This window comes from Suncus etruscus, chromosome 10, assembly GCF_024139225.1.
Source record: "Suncus etruscus isolate mSunEtr1 chromosome 10, mSunEtr1.pri.cur, whole genome shotgun sequence".
Classification (NCBI taxonomy): domain Eukaryota; kingdom Metazoa; phylum Chordata; class Mammalia; order Eulipotyphla; family Soricidae; genus Suncus; species Suncus etruscus.
Genome location: NC_064857.1, coordinates 35,739,455 through 35,758,086, shown reverse-complemented (window position 1 = coordinate 35,758,086; position 18,632 = coordinate 35,739,455). Strand labels below are relative to the sequence as shown.

The following is an 18,632-nucleotide window of genomic DNA, read 5'->3' as shown; positions in this document are numbered from 1 at the left end:
ATATGAGTGCTGAGTGACTGGGCACAACTTCAATCCATCATCCATAGTGAGCCTATCTTTGTGTCTGTCTGTGTGTGTCCTGTGTCATCCTTGCTGGTACCTTTGTGAGTAAATATTTTCTCTCTCTGTTTCTCTCTCTTCTCTGTCTCTCTGTTTCTCTCTCTGTCTCTGTTTCTGTCTCTCTCTCCTCTCTGTCTCTCTGTCTGTCTCTCTGTCAGTTTCTCCCCCACCCCCTCTCTCCCACACACACACTTGTTGCCTTTTATGCTCTGGCTGTGCTCAGGGTTTACTACTGATTCTGGGGCCCCGAAAGCACTGTGGTCGCCCTGGGTTGCTGATTCTAGGGACCATATAGGGTACAGAACATCAAATGTGGGTTTGTCACTGGCAAATGCTCTCTCTTCTGTACTGTATCACTCCAGACCCTCAGTAAATATTCTTTGAAGGTTGAAGAAAATTCTGGTTTTCCTAGTCACCAGCGCTTGACCCTGCCTCTCATAATCTAGTATCCCCCAGTAGGAGAGTGTCAGCACATTTCCCATCCCTCTTAAGGTGGGTGTCAGCAGCCAAATACAGTCAGATACCAAAGGACATTGTAACTGGAGTGGCAGAAATGAGCTTTAATGAATGCTGAGAGCAGGCCTGCTACGCTACTATGTCAGCCTGCTGGTGGGAGAAGGGAACCGGGGAGAGGACATGTGGGGATGGTCACGGGCAGGGTGTGGTCTTTGGGACTGTCTGCCTAGCTATTCTCCCAGAAGAAGTTGTTGCAGGCCACTGTGAGGGCAGCCACAAAGGTGACATACTCCTGGAAGTCCACCTCCCCATCTCCATTCTCATCGAGTTCCTTCATCAGCTTGTCCACAGTTTCCGCATCCTTTTGGGCCTGTGAAGCCAGGAGATGGGGGTTAGGAAGAGGGTGAGCTCTGAATTGGGTTGGGGAGAAGGAGGTGAAAAATGAAGAGGGAGAATTGTTTCTAATGGTGAGGGCTCTGCTGCTACCTAAAACTAACACCACAGCCCCCTGATGCCTAAGGAATAGCTTCCTTATTGAGTTGAGTACAGATAGCCATGGAAGTTACTATTATTGAATGTCCACGACATGGCAAACACCATACCAGACATACTAGGGTTTTGTTTTTGTTTTGGGGCCATACCTGATGGTTGTCAGGGGCTACTCTTGGCTGTGTCTGGGGGTTTGTCCTTGTGGTGCTCTGGGAACCAGATTTAGTGCTTGGATTGAGCCTGCACCTCCTACAGGTAAAGCATGTGCACTCCAGCCTATTGAGCATTCTCTAGTCACAGGAAGTATTTGGGTGTTTTGAGACCATGTCCGTGAGAGCCTCTGCTTGGTGCTCAGAGGACCAGGATTTTTCTAGATTTTCTTTTAAAAAATTTTATTTATTTTTCTTTTTTCTTTTTTTTTTTTTGTGGTGGTGGTGGGTATTTTTATTTTTTTATTTTTTTGGTTTTGAGTCACACCCGGCAGTGCTCAGGGGTTACTCCTGGCTCTATGCTCAGATATTGCTCCTGGCAGGCTCGGGGGACCATATGGGATGCTGGGACTCAAACCACTGTCCTTCTGCATGCAAGGACCCTACCTTCATGCTATCTCTCCAGCCCCTTTAATTTTTATTTATTTTTTGCCACACCTGGTGTACTGGGGTTGCTTCTGGCTTTGTGCTCAGGAATTACTCCTGGCAGTGCTCAGGGCTTCTTATGGGATGTCAGGAATGGAACTCAGGTTGGCAGTGTATAAGGCAAGTGCCCTACGTGCTGTACTATTGCTAATGCCAGGGGTGGTGAACACGTGGCTCTCGGCCAAAATGAATGAGACTCTTTGCCTCTTATCATTCTTTTGTATACTGTGGCTCTTTGCCAAGTTTGGATTTTGTTCTGCTGCTTCTGAGGCGGGACCTCTGAGGAGAGATCTCCGAGTCCTGCCCCCAGGCTGCGTCCTCCCGTCTCCCACCCCTCGGAAACAACTGCACGGGCCACGTGTCACATGTTGGGTCACATCTTGCAGTTAGTTCTTTTTTTTTTTTTTTTTTTTGGTTTTTGGGCCACACCCAGTAACGCTCAGGGGTTACTCCTGGCTATGTGCTCAGAAGTTGCTCCTGGCTTGGGGGACCATATGGGACACCGGGGGATCGAACCGCGGTCCGTCCAAGGCTAGCGCAGGCAAGGCAGGCACCTTACCTTTAGCGCCACCGCCCGGCCCCCTGCCGTTAGTTCTTAATGTGGAGGACGCAGCACACCCTCACCATCACTGCAGGATTTTGACCCTCACTCAAAATGGCAAAATGCAATATGTTTAATATATTATTGTTAAAATGATATGCTTTTGTGTTTGTCTGTTTTGGCAGGTCACTGTGTGGTGTGGCTCTCTGACTCTCACAGTTTAAAATTTTGGCTCTTTGGGGCCGGGCGGTGGCGCTGGAGGTAAGGTGCCTGCCTTGCCTGTGCTAGCCTAGGACGGACCGCAGTTCGATCCCCCGGCGTCCCATATGGTCCCCCAAGAAGCCAGGAGCAACTTCTGAGCGCATAGCCAGGAGTAACCCCTGAGCGTCACAGGGTGTGACCCAAAAACCAAAAAAAAAAAAAAAAAAAAAAAATTGGCTCTTTGTGTTGAATTCTTTGTGTCACACCCCTGGTTCAGGCCCTTCTATACTAGGAACTTTATTTTTTGGTTTTTGGGCCACACCAGGTGGCGCTCAGGGGTTACTCTTGGTTCTATGCTCAGCAGTTACTCCTGGCAGGCTTGGGAAATCATATAGGATACTGGGGATCAAATCGGATCGGTGTGCAAGGCAAATCCTACTTACCCTACACTTCAGGGTCATACCCTGAAGAGCTTGGGGTTACTCCTGGCTTTGTGCTCAGAAGTTGCGCCTGGCAGGGGGATCATATGGGATGTCGGGAATCAAACCCGGGTCCATCCTGGATTGGCAATGTGCACAGCAAGCTCAGGGGACCATATGGGATGCCGGGATTTGAACCATTATCCTCCTGCATGCAAGGCAAATGCCTTTCCTCTGTGCTCTCTCTCCGGTCCTCTGATTTCTTTCTTTCTTTCTTTTTTTTTTTTTTTGGTTTTTGGGCCACACCCGGCGGTGCTCAGGGGTTACTCCTAGCTGTCTGCTCAGAAATAGCTCCTGGCAGGCACAGGGGGGACCATATGGGACACCAGGATTTGAACCAACCACCTTTGGTCCTGGATCGGCTGCTTGCAAGGCAAATGCCGCTGTGCTATCTCTTCGGGCCCCTCTGATTTATTTCTAAGCATATAGTATGTGGTAGATTTCATTATTCTGGAGAATAAACAGGTGAAAAACTAGTTAAATAATGAATGCAAAGTCACATTGCTAGAACTCTATAGGGTTAGAATTCGAATCCAGGTTCAAGAAAATCTCGAGAGGCCAGAGTGATAGCACAGCAGTAGGACTTTGCATGCTGCTGACCCTGGACAGACCTGGGTTCAATCCTCAGCAATCCATATACGAGCCTACCAGGAGCGATTTCTGAGTGCAGAGCCACGAGAAACCTCTGAGTGCCTCTGGGTGTGGCCCAAAATTCAAAAATAAATAAATTAATGAATAAATCTTGAAGCTGTTTCAATCTTTACTGGCCCCTCCTTTGGGGATGTGACTCTCAGTGATAGATCACTGCTTAGTATGGGAAGCATTGGGTTCAAGTCCCAGTATCATAGTTTTTCTTCCAGAAGCACCTGAGTGAAGTGCTTTGTTCGAGGAGTGCCCCTGAGCACTGCTGAGTGTGGCCACAGACAAATGAAACAGTGAAGAAGATGGGGGAGCTATGGCGCCATAGGTTGCTTTGAGTGCAGGAGGCACCCGGCTTGATTCTTAGCATGCGCTGAGCTGAGCTGCTCACCTCACATACGCCACATTCTTGCTGCCATGTTCTGTGCTTGCAAGTACCTCTCTTTCTCTTTAAGTTATCTCTGAGGACTCTATTGGGAGGAGAGACATGACTTAAGTGTCTCCTCTCTGGGGAAGCCAGCATACTTCTGTCCTCTGTCACCTCAGATAGGGCCCGGTTTACGTGAGAGCTGCAGTCTTTTCCTTCCTGTCCGGGGACAGGGCTGTACACTGCTGTAGGCCATCAGGGTGGAGGAGGAGAAGGGAACCAGGGAAGGGCAGACAGAATAGGCAGGGAGCAGGGTGGAGATGGGGAGATGACCCAGCCCCCATCTTCTACCCCCCACCCCTGTCCCTCAGCCCAAGCTCACTTCCAGGAAACCAGAGAACTCAGTCTGCAGCAGCTCCTTCAGCTCCTTCTTGCTCAGCTTGTACTTGTCCCCCTCCTTGCCCGAGTGTGTGTGGAACACATTGATGAGGGTCTCCATGGCTGTTTCCAGGTCAGAGCTCATCGTGTTGACACCTGCACACCACAGTGAGGCCCTAAGCTTGGGAGCTGCCCAAGCATTGCACCCCCACAGCTGTGTCTTGGAACTCAATGGCACCTGTCCCCCAGGTCTTTACCAGGTGCAGTGAAATCTGCTTCTAGACCCCCATATGGGGCATCTCCCTTCCGTGCTCCGGCCAGAGGGTGGCAGGGCTTGAAGATACTGAGGAGGGTGGGGCAGGCAGCAGGGTCACAGGATCAGCTGGGCTCTTGGGCTCTATTTTTACCCCAGACCTTGCCTGCTGTTGGGGTGAGCTGGGTTCTCCTCGGGAGCTCTCATCCTGTACCCACTCTTAGCGAGGAGCCAGTTCTGCCCTGGCAGCCCAAGTGGGTGGTCTTTCCTGGGGTGGGAGGTTGTTTCTTGTCAGCTGGCTAGGGGGTCTTTGGGCCCCACTGTTATTTTCTCTGGATGCACTGGCTCTTGTTTGTCTGCTCTTCTAGCTCTGCAGAATCAGCCCTTTTCAGCATGGGGGTGGCAGGGAGGGAGAGAGGAATTTCCGGCACCCAGCAGGGGGACAGTCCCCACCACTGTGTCCCTGGCACAGCCCAGGGGAGGTAGGGCAGGCGGGTGGGGTGAGTGGGTGGGTGGGTGGGTTGGTTCAGTGGGGTGGTGGAGGAGAGGAGGACTGAGGGAGAGCATGGGTGGGTGGCTCTGCCTTCAGGTACTGGAAGAGGAAGGTGAGAAGTTGGGGGGGGAATTTAGCTCTCTCAGCTCAGGTGTCCCATCTTCCCCCAGTCTGAGGGGCTGGACAATGGGCCCTTATCGGATGACATCCCACTCCTCAATGGGGCCCTTGTCAGTGTCACCTGAACTGGGACAGGGGATATGGTTGTCACAGAGATGGGGATGGTGGAACTTGAGCTGAGCTGATGGATGGGGGATAAGTGGCCGTGAGGGAGGTGAGCTCAGTTGCTGGCCCTGTTACCAGGAGTCCCACTAATGTGAGGACACTGTTGATGGAGCTTAGTGGGGGGCCTTGGACTGAACTCAGAAATGGAATCAGGAGAGGAGGGGGCCTGGGAAAGGATATAATGCTGAGAGCACATGGGTGGATAGGGAGAAGTGGGCTTGGCACTCAGCTGCCCCTTCTCTGTGTCCTTTCCCCTGGCCTGGGTTCTGTCCCTCCCAGGGGCCAGCAGAAGGATGGGGAGACAGACTGGGAGATAGGGGACAGAAGTAACAATTTTTGTTACCGGCCCAGTTCAGGGTCTGGGGCAATGAGGAGAGGCCCTTGGGGATCACTTGGTTTCCTGGAATCTCAGAGGGCTGGATTCTACACTGCTTCCTTCTGACCTTCACTTGTCTGCCTCTCTACTTCTATACCCAATTTCCTCCAAATCCTAAAAGGCAACCCTGGCCAGACCCCTCCTGGGCCCACAGTGGTGCCAAAAATGCCACCATCTGCTCTCTGGGGTTCCCTTCCCCCAGCTGGTCAGGCAGGTGGGATACTCACCAATACAGGCTCAAGCAGGTGCTGGACAGACAGATGGACAGGCTGCAAATGTGGCTGCCAGCTGTGCAGGGAGCCCAGTATTTAGTGTCCTTCCCAGCCAACCCCACCTCCCCCTAGCTCCACCCCTTCACATGCAGACACCCAGCAGGGCAGGGAGCCAGCAGGGGACAGAGGCGCCCTCTGTCCCATGGGCCGGAACAAGCTGCCCTGTGTTCCTCTTCTCCCGCTACCCTGGCTTTGTAGGGGCAACCGCCCCCACTTTGAATCAGCTCCTGGAGCAAGGGAGGGTTGGAATAGCACCCACCCTCTGCAGAGCTGACCCTGTGAGTTTTGGGGAGGAGGGGCCCTTGTGGGTTCTTTAGGGCCTCAGTGAGGACATCTCTGGGACAATCATTTATTTATTTTGGTTTTTGGGCCATACCTGGTGGTGCTCAGGGCTCATTCTTGACTTTGTGCTCAGGGAGCCTGGTAGGACTCAGAGGACCATATGGGGTGCTAGGGATTAAAGCTGGGTCAGCTGCATGCAAGGCAAGCACCATACCAGCTGTATTATTGTTCCAGACAAAACTAGTGATGATTTTTGTTTGTTTGGGGGCCATATCTGGTGGTATGCAGAGTTTACTCCTGTCTCTGTATTCAGGGTACATTCCTGGCAGGGTTCAGGGTACCCTATATTATGTCAGGGATCAAATCCGAGTTGGCCATTTGGAGGGCAAGACTAGTTTTGTCTTGATAGGCTTCCTGTGCGCTGGTTCTAAGGACTACAGAAAAGGGTCTGCTTTAGAAAACTTTTTATCCACATCTTCTTTTGTGTGGGGTACTTTTTGTTTATTTGTTTTTTGGGGTTTTTTTTGGGGGGGGTTTGGGTCACTCAGGGATTACTCCTGGCTCTACGCTCAGATACTGCCCCTGGCAGGCTCGGGGGACCATATGGGATGCCGGGATTCGAACCACCATCCTTCTGCATGGAAGGCAAACGCCTTACCTCCGTGCTATCTCTCCAGCCCCGTTTGTTATTTGAGTCATACCTGGCAATGCTCATGGGTTACCTGTAGCGGAAGCCTCATGCCCCAATCCCAGGGGATTGAAGGGACTTGGGTCTGGAAGCACCACCAGGTATGGTTCAAAAGCCAAAATAAATAAATGATTGTCCCAGAGGTGCCCTCACTGAGGCCCCAAGGAACCCTCAAGGGACCCTCCCCCCCCCCAGAACTACAGGAAATAACCCACACATGGTTAAGGGGATAAAACAGGTTCAGTAACTTCCACAAGCAAGCAGATAACTCAGTCCTGGAAAACCGAAACTGCAGTTTTTCCCTGGGATCTGGGGTCTTTATGGGGAATCACAAGACCATACCCTGGGGTGGAGAACAGAGAGGATAAGAGACCAATTCAAGGGATGCTTCAATCTAAAGGTGCTTCCATCCAATCATTGCCAATCACCAACAAAAAGATATAAATAGGTTGAAGATTAGTTATACCAATTGTTACCTGTCTTTCCCAGACTGGTTTTGTCTTGAGAGGCTTTCTGCATGTTTGTTCTGAGGATCGAAAACATTTTGTTTGCTCCCTAAGCAAAGTGTGTGGGATGCTTTTTGCTTGTTTTGTTTTGAGGCCTGCTGGATATGCACTCAGGAATCTGCATTCCTGGTGGACTTGGAGGATCATATGGGGTGCAGAAAAATTGAAGCTGGGTCAGCCATGTGCAAGGCAAACATTATTATCACTCCTTCCATGGAGGTGCTTTTGTTGTTGGTGTTTTGGGGGGCTCCCAGCGTGCTGGGTGACCCTTCAATTCCACAGCTTGAACTCAGTGACCCTACCTACCATGTCAGACCTGCACCTGAGTCCTTTGAATATCTTGAGGGGTTGGGGGTTGTCCTGGATGCCGCAACCCCACCCTGCTCTCTGAGTGGGCCCTCAGCCCTGGGCTTCCCAAGTGGGTCATTCCCTCTCCCATTCCTTTTTGGGTGGGTTTGGTGGGTGGGTCACACCCTGCAGGATGCTCCGTGATGTGCTGTGTGCTCCAGACTGGGTGCTCTGGGCATCTATCCCAGGGTCTCGCACAGGCTTGCAGGGGCCCTTTCAGAGTAAGTCACACCCGAGTTGCTAGTTGCTCAGCTACAGCCTCTTCCTCCCTGGGCAGAAATTCTCCAGGTGGTGGGGCTGGAGCGGTGGCGCAAGCTGTAGGGCGTTTGCTTTGCACGAGCTAACCTAGGACGGACCTCGGTTTGATTCCCCCGGCCGCCCCATATGGTCCCCCAAGCCAGGAGCGATTTCTGAGCTGAGCCAGGAGTAACCCTGGAAGCCAAGAACGGAGCAGTGCGTTCCCACCAGAGGTCGGGGTCGGGGGTGGGCAGGACCAGGGATGCTCCGCTGGGGTAGCGGTCTTGGTGCGGGAAAGGAAGGACCTGGTTTGGGTGGGGGGCAGTTCGGGGCCTCGGGAGCGGGGTGCGGCCGGCTAAGCGAGGGCGCGGCGGGGCGGTCCGCCCCAGAGCTGCCGCGGAAACGCGACACCGAGCTGGGGAGGGGCTTCCCGGCCTTTCCCGGTCCTTATAAACTGCCGCCCCGAGGCACCCACAGCCGCGCCCCATTGCCTCGTTACCGGTGAGTCCCGAACTCGGCCCTGGGGCTGCGGGTTCCTGGGCTGGGGGTGCCCAGGAGCCTCCTCTGCCGCCCTTTCCCGGAAATCGTGGTGACTTTCTAGGTCCCGACTCCAGGTTGGGGGTAGGAGTGTCTGATGACTCCTGTCCCAGAGACTGTGGGTGCTGGTCTCTGCCTTCTGGACCCCGGCCTGGACTCTGGACAGCCTATTGGATTGGGGAGCAGGAGGGAATTGGAAGTGGGGAGTGTCAGCCTTCACCCTGCTGTCCCAGGGACATGGCACAGTCAGAGGCATTTGCTTGGCTTATGTCAGAGTCGGGGACAAATAGCTGGAGACTAGAAGCCTTTGGACTCATGAGGATATACAGGCCATAGGGCTGATCCACAGCGGGGGCTCAGAATGAGGCATCTTGAGTCCCCTAGGACACTGGCACTTAGGATGGATCCGAGATTTTGACCCCACAGAATGAGATCTTCCTAGAACTCAGCAGTCCGCCCACATAGGCTTTTAAGAGCTGTCACTTGCCCCTTGTCATCCATCCCTCTGCCCTCTGTCCATTGCCCTCTAGGCCCAGGGCAGCAGGCAAGGCCTGGGTACTGTGCTGTCTCAGCTCTCCTCATCTCTCTCTCCCGCTGCAGGACAGACTGCCTCTGTGAGGACACCCTCCCTTCAGGTTCCAATGGCAGCAGAGCCGCTGACAGAGCTGGAGACCGCCATCGAGACGGTGGTCACCACCTTCTTCACCTTCGCTGGACGGGAGGGCCGCAAGGGCAGCCTCAGCATCAACGAGTTCAAGGAGCTGGTCACTCAGCAGCTGCCGCACCTGCTCAAGGTGGGCTGGGATGTGAAGGGTGTGGGCGACTGTAAGTGGGTGTGACTTGGGTGTTTTTGATGTGTGTTGGGTATTGTATGTATTTTGATGTGTGTAGGGTGTTCTTGGTGTGTTGGGTATGTTAGTATGTGTGTTGAGTGTTCTTGGGGTCTTCGTGTGCATGCTGGATATTCTTGTGTTTATGACCTGGGAGACATACAGGTTATGTCTTCTGTCACACGGGTTCTTGTATATACTCTGTATACCTCTGGCCTCTGGCCTCTATCCTCCAGCTTAGGGCTGAACCCAGAGTAGCTTCTAGGAGATTCAGACCTTTTTTTAAAAAATTTATTATTTATTTATTTATTTATTTATTTGGTTTTTGGGCCACACCCCACGATGCTCAGGTGTTACTCCTGGCTGTCTGCTCAGAAATAGCTCCTGGCAGGCACGGGGGACCATATGGGACACCGGGATTCGAACCAACCACTTTTGGTCCTGGATCAGCTGCTTGCAAGGCAAATGCCGCTGCGCTATCTCTCCGGGCCCTAATTAATTTTTTAATTAATATCTTTATTTAAACACTTTGACTACAAATATATATAATACATATATATATATATATATATATATTCTGTTTTTGGGGTCACACCCGTTAGCACTCAGGGGTTACTCCTGGTTCTATGCTCAGAAATCGCTCCTGGCAGGCTCGGTGGACCATATGGGATGCTGGGATTCGAACCACCGTCCTTCTGCATGCAAGGCAAACGCCCTATTCATCTATCTTTCTGGCCCAAGATTCAGACCGTTATAACTAAAAAATATATATATATATATATACACACACACACACACACACACACACACACACACACACACACACACACACACACATGTTCAGGGGGCCAGAGAGATAGTGTAGTGGGCAGGGCTTTGCCTAGCACTTTGCCAAATCACGCTCCCTGAGACCACAGTGTTGGAGGTGCTGTGACCTGTGACTCCTTCCCACCCCTGTAAGAAGCTTGTCCATAAAATGCCATTAAGGTCATTCCTTTTCTCCCCCTCACAGACTGGGGTCACGAATTCAATTTCATCTACTCTGGGATAGCCTCTCTTTCAAGAATACAATTTTGGGGAGACCCCCCCAAACCAAAATAAATAAATAAAAATTAAAAAGCAAATAGTAAACTGGACCAGAGCAGTACTGCAGGGGTTAAGGCACTCATGTGGCTGAAGAATCCTCATCACTGCATTCGGCCCCTGGGCACTGCCAGGCATCAGTTCTGAGCACAGAACCAGAATTGTTCCTGAGCACAGCACAAATCCTCAGGCCCCAAATACCTAACTGAAGACAAAGGGAGCCCCTGTAAAGCTTAACCTGTCTTTATTTACTTAGTTACTCAGGCCACACCCAGTGGTGCTCAGTGTTGACTCCTGCTTTGCACTCAGGATCACTCCTGGTGGTGTTTTATGGGACTAGATGGGAACTATATGGGATGCTGGGGATCAAACCTGGATTCACTGTGTGCAATGCAAACAATAGCTGCTATACTATTGCTCTCGTCCCAGCTTAGACTATATTTATTTATTTATTGGTCACACCTGGCGGCACTCAGGGGTTACTCCTGGCTCTACACTCAGAAATTGCTCCTGGCAGTCTCAGGGGACCATATGGGATGCCGGGATTCAACCACTGTCCTTCTGCATGCAAGGCAAACACCCCACCTCCATGTTATCTCTCCGGCCCCTATCTTTTTATTTTTCATTCCTTCAAATTTTGGACCACACCTGGCTGTGCTCAGGGCTTACTATTGACTCTGGCAATACACAGGGATCACTCCTGGTGGGATTCAGGAGATGATGCTATGTGGTGCCATGATGTGTTTTCCCTGTTGCAGGCCAGAGAGATTACAGCCCTGAGCACATCTGGGTGTGGCTACAAAACCAAAACTAAAAACAAACCTAGGTTATGTAAGGCAAGCTCCCTACACTCTGTAATATTTCACGAGCTGAATTTTCTCTGCACAATCCTTCTCTTTAGGACCAGAGTGATAGCACAGTGGTAGGGCATTTGCCTCGCATGCAGCCCACCCGGGATGGAGCCGGGTTCGATCTCCAGCATCCCATATGGTCGGTCTCCCAAGCCTGCCAGGAGTGATTTCTGAGTGCAGAGCCAGGAGTAACCTCTGAGCACTGCCGGGTGTGGCCCCAAAACAAAAAACAAAACAAAAAATCCTGCTCTCTTAATCCTAAAATTTCACAGATTTCCCCCACCCCACCCCCTGACTTCTTGGGTTTTTCCTTTCTCTTCTCAAGGAGCCTGCAACTTCTCCCTGTAGCTGACTTTGTTTCAAATCAACTCCCTCTGGACCTCCAAGTACAGGGCATCATGCCCTCTGTGCTTCTCCTTGCTGCATAGTTTCTCCTTTTCCTCCTTATGTCCTGATCCCCAAAGCACATACACCACCCGCCACTTGCTACTGCTTTCTTGGAAGTTCTTCACCCCTTTGCCTGACTATTTTCATTCCTTGCTTCCATTGTAGATTGTCAGTGTCCACACTGAAAAGTCATCCCCACCGGACTTTTCCATTTCCAGAACTTCTGCCTTCCAATGAGTTCTGCCTTCCTGCTTCTCTGCACACTCCTTCGCGGCGCCTGTGCCAGAACTGTCACCAGAGCTGCAGAACTTCTGAAGTCTGGGTTTCAAATCTTCCTCTCCTGCTCCCATGCAGGCATTTCCTTGTCTCCACCAATTCCTTCTAGCCCCTTTCCATCTTTCTTTATTTTGTTTGTTTTTGGGTCACACCCAGCAGCTCTCAGGGGTTACTACTGGCTCTACACTCAGAAATCGCTCCTGGCACGCTCGGGGGACCATATGGGATGCTGGGAATCGAACCAGGGTCCATCCTGTGTTGGCTGCATGCAAGGAAAATGCCCTCTCGCTTTGCTATCTCTTAGGCCCCAAGATTCTGTCTCTTCTATTCTCAGTGTATGGCAGTATCCCAGCCCTGGTTAAATTCCACACGTCAGCTCCATGAACTGTTTTCTGTTCATTCTTGGGTAGCCGAATCTGGCCAGCAAAAAAGGAAGAAGTCCATTTTGACTTGTCTCACTTTAAATCTGTAACTGGAAACCCACAGGGCTCAGTCTGTGTCTGGTGGTTATAATCAGGTGTTTTCCCCTGTGGATTCATTAGCTAGTTCTTTCAAAGGATGATTTCACAACTTTGAGGCTCTTTGCAAAATCCAATCCTGCCTTAGAAATATTTCACTTAGAAATATTCTCAATTGGGCTGGGCGGTGGCACTAAAGGTAAGGTGCCTGCCTTGCCTGCGCTAGCCTTGGACGGACTGCGGTTCGATCCCCCGGCTTGGTCCCCCAAGCCAGGAGCAACTTCTGAGCACATAGCCAGGAGTAACCCTTGAGTGTTACTGGGTGTGGCCCAAAAACAAAAACAAAAAAACAAAACAAAACAAAACAAAACAAAAATATTCTCAATTGGGCCGGAGAGGTGGCGCAAGCGGTAGGGTGTTTGCCTTGCACACATTAACCTAGGACAGATTGTGGTTTGATCCCCTGGCGTCCCATATGGTCCACCAAGCCAGGAGCGATTTCTGAGTGCATAGCAGGAGTAACCCCTGAGCTTCACCGGGTGTGACCCAAAAAGCAAAAAAAAAAAAAAAAATATTCTCAACTGATGGGGCCGAAGAGATAATACAATCGGTAGGGTGCTTGCCTTGTACATGGCTGACCCAGGTTTGATCCCCAGCACCCCATATGGTCCCCAAAACTTGTAAAGATTGATCCCTGAGCACAAAACTAAGAGTGGATTTCGAGCAAGGCTGAGTGACCCCTCCCCAAAATAACAACAACAAAAACTGGCAAATGAAAAATATTCTTGATGGAGGGAAAAAGAAAAAGAAAAGTAACAGTATTTAGGTAGGTAAGGTGTTTGCCTTGAACACAGAGTGTCTGGGTTTGATCCTTGTTATCCTATCCCATATGGTTCCCTGACCTCTGTCAGGAATGATCCCTGAGCATAGAACCAGGAATAAACCCCAAACCAAAACAAAATGACAAAAACAAAAAATGAGCATTTAGAAAACTATTATGTCATTTGTCAGCAGTTCCCAGCCTTTGTACCATAGGAGAATTGTCCCTCTTGTGAAGTCAGCTCTTCCTTTGGTGTTCTGTTTTGTTTATCTGTTTCTGTTTTGGGCTGTGCCCAGGGGTTTCTCCTGGTTCTACACTCAGAAATTACTCCTGGATGGGACTGAAGTGGTGGTGTAGTGGTAGGGCGTTTGCCTTGTACACAGCTGACCTTGGATTGGACTGCGGTTCAATTCCCCTGCATCTCATATGGTACCCAAAACCAGGAGCGATTTCTGAGCGCATAGCCAGGAATAACCACTGAATGTCACAGGGTGTGGCCCAAAAACCAAAAAAAAAAAAAAATTACTCCTGGTTGGGGCTGGAGTATTAGCACAGTGGTAGGGTACTTGCCTTGCATGCAGCTGACCTGGGACTGATCCGGGTTCAATCCCTGGCATCCCATATGGTCTCCAGAGCCTGCCAGGAGTGATTTTTTTGAGTGCAAAGCCAGGAGGTAACCCCTGAGCACCGCTGGTTGTGACCCAAAAACAAAAGCAAAAAAGAAAAAAGAGGGGCCGGAGAGATAGCATGGAGGTAAGGCGTTTGCCTCTCATGCAGGAGGTCATCGGTTCGAATCCTGGCGTCCCATATATGGTCCTCCCGTGCCTGCCAGGAGCAATTTCTGAGCCTGGAGCCAGGAATAACCCCTGAGCACTGCCGGGTGTGACCCAAAAACCACAAAAAAAAAAAAAAAAAAAGAAAAAAGAAAAAAGAAAATTACTCCTGGTAGGCTCGAGGACCATATGGGATGCCAGGGATTGAATCCAGGTCTACTATCTACAAGACAAACGCCCTACCCACTGTGCTATTACTCTGTCCCCTTCCCCGGTGTTCTGGACTCCAGTCTCCTCTTCCTTAGAAGTTTCTCTGTTCCCCTTCTTTTTTTTTTTGGGGGGGGGGAGTCACACCTGCCAATGCTCAGGGGTTTCTACGCTCAGAAATCGCTCCTGGTAGGCTCAGGGGACCATATGGGATGCTGGGATTCAAATCACTGACCTTCTGCATGCAGGCAAATGCCTAACCTCCATGCTATCTCTCTGGCCCCTTCTTGATATCAGATTTCTTTTTCTCTGTTAGATGTTTCTGATAAATTAGTTTTGCTGTATCACTTCCTATCTCTAGAACATAAAAAAAAAGTAGCCAAACAAACCCTTTCACTGCATATTTTACTCTGTATATTTTATCAAGGGACCATACATGGTACAAGGAGTCAAACCTGGGATAGTCGTGTATGAGGCAAGTACTTTACTAACTAGTAACTCGACAGCCCAACACAGGCCTATTTAGACCATCTCTGCTGGTACAAAAGGCCCTCTCACAGCTCTCTGTTAAGGTCAGTTCTCAGTTCCCTGAGATTTCTACTCAAAGGATAACTGCTTAGTTGAGATCCCCTTCTTGGCACTCAGCCTGCTTAATTTTCTCAGAATATATTCATCAGGACTTGACTTTCATTATAATCCATCATTCCTCTTTTTAATAATGTTATGTTTTTGGGCTACACCCAGTGGTGCTCAGAGGTTACTCCTGGCTCTACACTCTGCACTTAGGAATTACTCTTGGCAAGTGCTCGACCATATGGAATGCCTGGGATAGAACTCGGGTCATCCTCATATAAAGCAAGTGCTTCACCCAATGTATTATCTCTCCAGCCCTAGAAGGAGCCCTAGGAGCCTTTATCTTCTTTTGGTTTCGGTCCAGAAGTAGAGAATTTATATTCCATTAGCCCCATATACAGGATGGGATATTCCTCCAGAATACACACAGGGTAAAATTGGTTCAGAGGGACCACAGTGAGAAATAGAAGGGAGAGACTCTGTGACTGGGTGAAGGAAATAGACGGTTGGCACCCTGGAAGGAGCATGTGGGAAAGTCCCACAGGGCACAGGGCATCTGAGTCCCTCAGGGCTCCTGAGCAGAATATTAGAACCTCATCACACTACGAGCACAGCAGTGGTGCTCAGTGGTAGAGGCCAGGCCTCACATGGAGTGGGGAGAGGCTGGATCTGATTCCTGACACCCTACCCCGAAATAAGAAAACGTTAACTCACACCGTAAGTGTGACAGTTTAGGAGAATGATTTCATCACTATCTGTTTTCACTGAGGAGAGTGATGAATGACTCTTGCCAGTCTCTAACAATATAGATGAATAGTATGAAATACAATACAAAATGAAATACAATACAAATGAACAAATGAAATACAAGTGAAATATAATACAAATGAACAAGTGAACCGGACACATAGAAAACAAATTATTTGTAATACAAATTGGAGTGAAGAACACATGCTCGCACAACTAAGATCAATAGGGGTATACTTTATTGACTTTTAAATATTTTTGGGGGGCTAGCCATACTCAGCTATGCTCATACTCTGAGCATGCTTACTCTGGCTCTGTACTCAGGGATTGCTCCTGGTGGATCTCAGGGGACTGTTTGTGGTTCAGTGATCAAATCAGGGCAAGCACCTTCTCTGCTATCATATCTCACCAACTCCAGAAGATTAATTTTTTGATTGTTTTTGGATTACACCGAGTGGTGCCAAGGACTTAGTACTGCTCTGCATTTAGAAATCACTCCTAACTGAGCTCATGGGACCAAATAGGGTTCCCAGGATTGAAGCCAGGTTAACAGACACTTAATTTTGGGGGGAGTGGGGCAAACCTGGCGATCCTTTTCTACACTCAGGAATTACTCCTGGTGGGCTTAGGGGACCATATGGGATGCTATTAAGATCAAACCTGGGTTAGCCATGTGCAAGACAAACACCCCACCCACTGTTCTATTGCTCTAACCTCAACAAGCACATTTTCAATTTTAATGGTTATACTTTGGGATCCTGCTTTCAGTGGTGTTGGGAGTAATGGCTTAGCTATACTTTCCTCTATACCACGGTTGAATCCAAGGCCTAAACCCTTGCCCTTCTATTATGTCCAGTCCTCTTCTTCTTGCTCTCCCACTATTTCTTTCCTTTCTTGGCATTTTAGGCTCTGCATATATATATATATATTTTTTTTTTTTTTGTGGTTTTTGGGTCACACCCGGCAGTGCTCGGGTTATTCCTGGCTCCAAGCTCAGAAATTGCTCCTGGTAGGCACGGGGGACCATATGGGACACCGGGATTCGAACCGATGACCTTCTGCATGAAAGGCAAACGCCTTACCTCCATGCTATCTCTCCGGCCCCAGCTCTGCATATATTTTTGAAGTTCAGAGTTTGTGGTATCTATTCATCTTATCAGTTTGAACAAAATAAAAGTTAGCAGGTGGGTTTCCAAGTAGAAGTTTCTCAAATTAGAGATATATGACATTGTAGCATCAAGAATTCTAGGGCTAGAAAGTTAGTACAGCAGAGAGGGTACACATATGCCTTACATGCTCTAACTCAAGTTTGATCTCTGGCATCCCATAGGGGTCCCAGAGCACTGCCAGGAGTGACCTCTGAGCATTGGCAGGTGTGGCTCAAAAAAAAAAAAAAAACGATCAACAATGATGATAACAAGAACAAAAGGATTCTATCACCAGCTGATCTGCTCACAGTGCATTATATATGAGGAAGCGCCCAAATTGATCCGAGAGCTCCAATAGCTATCTCCAGTGGCAGCATCAATAGCTCTGGACAAGTGCCACCTTTTGATCTCATTGGAGAGTACATTTTCCTCCTGTTTGAGCTGTTGAACTGAACCGCAGAGCCCAATTGTTGAAGCAGTTCACTGCAGAGGTGATCACAAATTCAGAGCCGATTTGACACTTTTCACATGAGGTGTGGCCAAATCCACGGCAATCCCAATATTACAAAGAGCCTTGTGTGTTATATTCTAGTACTTCTCACCATAGAAGCATGTGTAGAAAACTGTAGTGATCCCAAGAGAGCACTTAAGAAAAAAACCTATTAGGGCCGGGCGGTGGCGCTGAAGGTAAGGTGCCTGCCTTGCCTGCGCTAGCCTTGGACGGACCGCGGTTCGATCCCCCGGTGTCCCATATGGTCCCCCAAGCCAGGAGCAACTTCTGAGCACACAGCCAGGAGTAACCCCTGAGCGTTACCGGGTGTGGCCCAAAACCCCCCCCCCAAAAAAAAAAAAAAAAAGAAAAAACCTATTAAAAAAAAAGTTACTTCAGGGCCGGGCAGTGGCGCTAGAGGTAAGGTGCCTGCCTAGCCTTGGATGGACCATGGTTCGATCTCCCGGTGTCCTATATGGTCCTCCAAGCCAGGAGTGACTTCTGAGTGCATAGCCAGGAGTAACCCCTGAGCGTCACCGGGTGTGGCCCAAAAACAACAAAAAAAGTTATTTCATAACAAAAAATTGGGACTTTTAATTTTTTCTCATAGCTTTTTTTTGGGGGGGGGGGCCACACCTGGTGATGCTCAGGGGTTAAATCGCTCCGGGCTTGGGTGACCATATGGGACGCTGGAGGATTGAACTGCGGTCCATGCTAGGTTAGCTATGTGCAAGGCAAACACCCTACTGCTGTGCCACTGCTTCGGCTCCTCTCATAGCTTTGTGTTTGTTTTTTGTTGTTTTTGGGTCACACCCAGCAGCGATCAGGGGCTACTCCTGGATCTATGCTCAGAAATCGATCTTGGCAGGCTCGGGGACCATGTGGGATGCCAGGATTTGAACCACTGTCCTGCATGCAAGGCAAAATGCCCTACCTCCATGCTATCTCTCTGGCCCTCTCATAGCTTTTTGTTCTGTTTTGCTTTGCTTTGTTTTAGACCCATACCCGGCACTGCTCATGGCTTACCCTTAGCTCAGGGCTCCCTCCTGGAGTACTCAAAGAACCATCTAGGGTCCCAGGGGTAAAGCCTATATCAAATACTTGTAAGAAAAGAGCTCTTTCCACTGTACTGTCTCTCCAGTCCCATTTCCTGTAGCTTAAACAGTTCATGAAGGTCAACTTCATCTCAATATTTCAAATAGTATATCTTTTTTGGAGGGACACTCCTAGTTCTGATTAGTGGTTATTCCTGGCTCTGTGCCCAAGGGTGTCCCCTGGCATCACTTAGGGGATCATATGTGGTGCCAGGCATTTGAACTGGGGTCTTGGCTACTGCAGCTGCATGCAAGGCAAGTGCTTTCATCTCTTGGCCTCAGCAGACATGGTCTTGATGTGAAAACCTTTTTTTACAGGTTCTGTTTTGTTTTCACCTGTGAGCACTGGAGGTTTGATAATGGACTCGGAATA

General features: G+C 49.6%; 2 protein-coding genes across 3 annotated transcripts in view; one reads left to right on the top strand and one right to left on the bottom strand.

The window, feature by feature from the left end:
- Positions 1–600: 600 nt before the first annotated feature.
- S100A1 (S100 calcium binding protein A1) lies at positions 601–5,974 on the bottom strand. Its single transcript, XM_049782371.1, has 3 exons — positions 5,880–5,974; positions 4,250–4,401; positions 601–886 (listed from the first exon to the last, which is right to left on the bottom strand). Exons 2-3 carry the CDS (start codon positions 4,388–4,390, stop codon positions 743–745), a joined length of 285 nt encoding a protein of 94 aa, XP_049638328.1. The 5' UTR covers positions 4,391–4,401; positions 5,880–5,974; the 3' UTR covers positions 601–742.
- Positions 5,975–8,206: 2,232 nt separating this feature from the next.
- Positions 8,207–18,632, top strand: part of S100A13 (S100 calcium binding protein A13) — a 15,938-nt gene continuing 5,512 nt past the window's right edge. The window contains exons 1-2 of one of the 2 annotated variants that reach the window (XM_049782366.1): positions 8,207–8,218; positions 9,123–9,316. In XM_049782366.1, the coding sequence (XP_049638323.1) occupies positions 9,164–9,316 (153 nt within the window). In that variant the 5' untranslated portion in view covers positions 8,207–8,218; positions 9,123–9,163. Of the gene's footprint in view, positions 8,219–8,305; positions 8,487–9,122; positions 9,317–18,632 lie in introns of those variants that run through there. The other variant, XM_049782365.1, reaches the window with a different exon arrangement.